This window comes from Salvelinus namaycush, unplaced genomic scaffold (assembly GCF_016432855.1).
Source record: "Salvelinus namaycush isolate Seneca unplaced genomic scaffold, SaNama_1.0 Scaffold40, whole genome shotgun sequence".
In the NCBI taxonomy this organism is placed as follows: domain Eukaryota; kingdom Metazoa; phylum Chordata; class Actinopteri; order Salmoniformes; family Salmonidae; genus Salvelinus; species Salvelinus namaycush.
In genome coordinates, this window is record NW_024061008.1 from 347,336 (window position 1) to 351,848 (window position 4,513).

At 41.2% G+C, this 4,513-nt stretch overlaps 1 protein-coding gene across 1 annotated transcript in view; it reads right to left on the reverse strand.

The window, feature by feature from the left end:
- The window catches only part of LOC120041038 (integrin beta-8-like), a 31,671-nt gene extending 31,295 nt beyond the window's left edge, over positions 1-376 (reverse strand). Inside the window, exon 1 of the mRNA XM_038986000.1 lies at positions 289-376. Within this exon, the coding sequence (XP_038841928.1) occupies positions 289-376 (88 nt within the window). The remainder of the gene's footprint in view (positions 1-288) is intronic.
- Between the last annotated feature and the right edge of the window lie 4,137 nt (positions 377-4,513).

A 4,513-nucleotide genomic window follows, 5' to 3' on the forward strand; every position in this document is an offset into this window, starting at 1 on the left:
TCGCGTCGTGGACGCTGATAGATGACCAGCAGGGTGACGAGTCGGGACATTGACGAGTCGGGACTATTTTCTGGACATTATCCAGACTGGTCTCATAAACTAGACATAACATAATAAACGCAAATCCGGGACACTCTGACATTCATTCATTGTTAATGATTGCTTTATTCATTCATCTGTCACACCCATTGGCACAATGGTGATGTTATCCATTTAATAATGATACGTCTCCATTCGTTCTTTCTGCAGTAGCCTAGCCGAGCTATCAAGGTATATTCTGTCACTCACCGGAACGAGAGCTCCCGCTGGTGATGTTAGCGGCCAAAAGCAGGAAGAGCAGCACAGGATTGCCGTATTTACGTAGCCAGGAAGTCATATCCACACCAGGAGCAGGCTTGTAGTCGAGACACCAGCAGCAGCAGCTCCGGTCACAGGCTACTACTGACACTATCCGATAATCAACCGGGAAATACCTTGCGTCCGCGCTAACAAGAAGCAGCGCTGGGAATGCACGGTGGTCGTTGGTGCATAGTTTTTTATTTCCCCCCATTAATCTGCTTCATGTAGAATCACCCGGCAAGCTTTATAGCGAAAAGGAGAAAGTGAAAACGAGACATCTCTCTTTCTCTCTCATCGTAGCAGCTGTTGTTTTGTGCATTCCCCAGCATATTCTGCGTCCCAGGAGAGACTGAGCCCATTCGAATACCACCTGTCCTGTGTTTTTATAATGTTTCTTCTTTGCAATGTTTCAACCTTGAGCGTTTCACGTCCATTGAATTATTTTCTCCCTGCATGAGAAATTCGCCCCCTCTCTCTTTATCTCTCTCTCAATTCATTTCAAGGGGCTTTATTGGCATGGGAAACATATGTTAACATTGCCAAAGCAAGTGAAGTATATAATTAACAAAAGTGTAATTAACAATAATAAGTTACAGTAAACATTACACATTGTGTACTGTATTGTAACGATGTGCAAATAGTTAAAGTACAAAAGGGAAAATAAATAAACATAAATATGGGTTGTATTTACAGTGGTGTTTGTTCTTCACTGGTTGCCCTTTTCTTGTGGCAACAGGTCACAAATCGTGCTGCTGTGATGGCACATTGTCGTATTTCACCCACTAGATATGGGAGTTTATCAAAATTGGGTTTGTTTTCGAATTCTTTGTGGATCTGTGTAATCTGAGGGAAATATGTGTCTCTAATATGGTCATACATTTAGCAGGAGGTTAGGAAGTGCAGCTCAGTTTCCACCTCATTTTGTGAGCAGTGAGCACATAGACTGTCTTCTCTTGAGAGCCAGGTCTGTTTACGGCGGCCTTTCTCAATAGCAAGGCTATGCTCACTGAGTCTGTACATAGTCAAAGCTTTCCTTAAGTTTGGGTTCTGTCCTACCGATGACTCTGGCCCACTGTTTCCCCTGTTACATAAAGGTCAGTCCCTGTGCACTTCTCTGCTCTCCCACCTGTGTGTAGTTACTGTGTTATGAATGGACTGATACTATCTAAGAAACACAGATTATTAGCATGTCATGACGTTGGGTTGGGGGTAGGTTTACGACAGTCATAAATACCTCTTTCCCCCTTTTTCTCTCTCCCCACTATAACTGATGTGACATAAGGAAACCCATGGGTTAACATAGAGATTCTGGGTAACATCAGAAGTTGGGGGAAATGAACTATATTCTGGTAATCCAACCAACTGTACATATGCGGTGGTACTTAAGGTATATTATGTCAGTTCGGTTGCCCTCTGACACATTCTCATCAATGATAGAATGACATAAACGCTACTGTGAAAAGTCTAAACGTCAGAGGTATCGGATTCACATGGAATTGTTGTTTAATTCAAATGTTTGAATATGACATTGTTTGTGAAGAGGTGAAATGTAATTTTACCTTCCAAATGAGAGATCTGTGTTTTCATAAATTTGGCTTCTGCTCAACCAGGGGCCCGCCCCTGTGAAGAGACCTGGGTAATAGACTTTTCAGACACACCCCTCTCCCTCCACTATATAAAGCCAGAGACAAGAATATAACTTCCTGTTCCGGGTACTCTAGGATGACGATCCAGGGTCAGAATGGTTCAGATAATCACTATAGATGAAGCCAACATCAGCATGGACTTTGATTGTGAATGGTATGAACTTTGAACTCGTATTCACTACAGAAGTGATATCTCCTAGCCTTGGAGTTAGCAACAGCTAAACGCAGGTTCGGAAGGACAGTCCAAGTATCCCCTCTAATACACACAACGTGTTCCCGTGACTACCAGAGACTTCTTCAAAGGACAGAGGACTCGGGTTGGCGACACAGGCCATCTACCACCAACCTACTGAAGCGCAGCTCAGAGTAAATATTCATTGCATTTTCCTCTTCAAATGGCGGTAATTTAGAATGCATAAGATAAGATTTACGATAGCACAGCTCGCCTATGCTCAAGTCTCCCGCGCTTTCACTAGGACTCCCCCCCTTTCCTTTGTGTAACAAGCTGTCATATCTATTCCGCCCGCTAGGGACGTTTTCTGTATGACGTAATTTGTGATCAAGTTATGATCTAATTGTATATGTGTGATTCTGTGTGATTGGTTAGGTATTTAGTAAATAAATAATTAAACCCAATTTTGTATTGCTGATTCAACTTGTTAGCCAGGATTCTTGCAGATAATCAAGGACTTACAACTTTCAGATGAGACTGAATATAATGACGATTAATGTGACGGCTATTTAGTAAAATATTACAAAATCTTTAAGAGTTTATTCGAAAGATAACAGCTCTATAAATATTCTTTCGTGGTGTCCCTCTCTAGTTAATTAATATTTACCTGATTAGTTCAATCAGGTAATATTAATTACAGAGAAATAATTTTATAGAATAGCATGTCATAGCAATCAATCTGGCATAGTCAAAGACACGACAAGCATTACAGATTTTTACTGTTATAAATTAATATTCAGTAGAAATTAGGATGCCTGGATGGGGGAAGGGGTCTGACAAAGTACTCAAAATACATATTTCTCTCAATCTCTCAAGTCAATTTAAATTCAATTTAAGTACAAAAGGGAAAATATATAAACATAAATATGGGTTGTATTTACAATGGTGTTTGTTCTTCACTGATTGCCTTTTTTATTGTGGCAACAGGTCACAAATCTTGCTGCTGTGATGGCACACTGTGGTATTTCACACAATAGATATAGGAGTTTATCAAAATTGGGTTTGTTTTCTAATTCTTTGTGGGTCTTTTTAATCTGAGGGAAATATGTGTCTCTAATATGGTCATACATTTAGCAGGAGGTTAGGAAGTGCAGCTCAGTTTCCACCTCATTTTGTGGCCAGTGTGCACATAGCCTGTCTTCTCTTGAGAGCCAGGTCTGCCTACTGCGGCCTTTCTCAATAGCAAGGCTATGCTCACGGAGTCTGTACATAGTCAAAGCTTTCCTTAAGTTTGGGTCAGTCACAGTGGTCAGGTATTCTGCCACTGAGTACTCTCTGTTTACGGCCAAATAGCATTCTAGTTTGCTCTGTTTTTTGTTAATTCTTTCCAATGAGTCAAGTAATTATCTTTTTGTTTTCTCATGATTTGTTTGGGTCTAATTGTGTTGCTGTCCTGGGGCTCTGTGGGGTCTGTTTGTGTTTGTGAACAGAGCCCCAGGACCAGCTTGCTTGAATTTAATCAGAAGCCACTGCCAGATTTCTGGATAGGGCTGCGCTCAGAGTTTCTTGCCTTGGCAAATCGCGCTGTTAAGACACTGATGCCCTTTGCAACCATGTACCTATGTGAGAGTGGATTCTCGGCATGAAAACTAAATACAGGCACAGACTGTGTGTGGAAAATGATTTAAGACTGAGACTCTCTCCAATACATCCCAACATTGCAGAGTTACAGTGGCTTGTGAAAGAATTCACCCCCATTGGCATTTGTCCTATTTTATTGCCTTACAACCTGGAATTAAAATGTATTTTTGGGGGGTTTGTATCATTTGATTTACACAACATGCCTACCACTTTGAAGATGTAACATGTTTTTGTTATTGTGAAACAAACAAGAAATATGACAAAAAATCAGAGAACTTAAGCGTGCATAACTATTCAACCCCCCCCCCCCCCCCCCAAAGTCAATACTTTGTAGAGCCACCTTTTGCAGCAATTACAGCTACAAGTCTCTTGGGGTATGTCTCTATAAGCTTGGCACATCTAGCCACTGGGATTTTTGCCCATTCTTCAAGGCAAAACTGCTACAGTTCCTTCAAGTTGGATGGGTTCCGCTGGTGTACAGCAATCTTTAAGTCATAACACAGATTCTCAATTGGATTGAGGTCTGGGCTTTGACTAGACATTTAAATGTTTCCCCTTAAACCACTCGAGTGTTGCTTTAGCAGTATGCTTAGGGTCATTGTCCTGCTGGAAGGTGAACCTCTGTCCCAGTCTCAAATCTCTGGAAGACTGAAACAGGTTTTCCTCAAGATATTCCCTGTATTTAGCGCCATCTATCATTCCTTCAATTCTGACC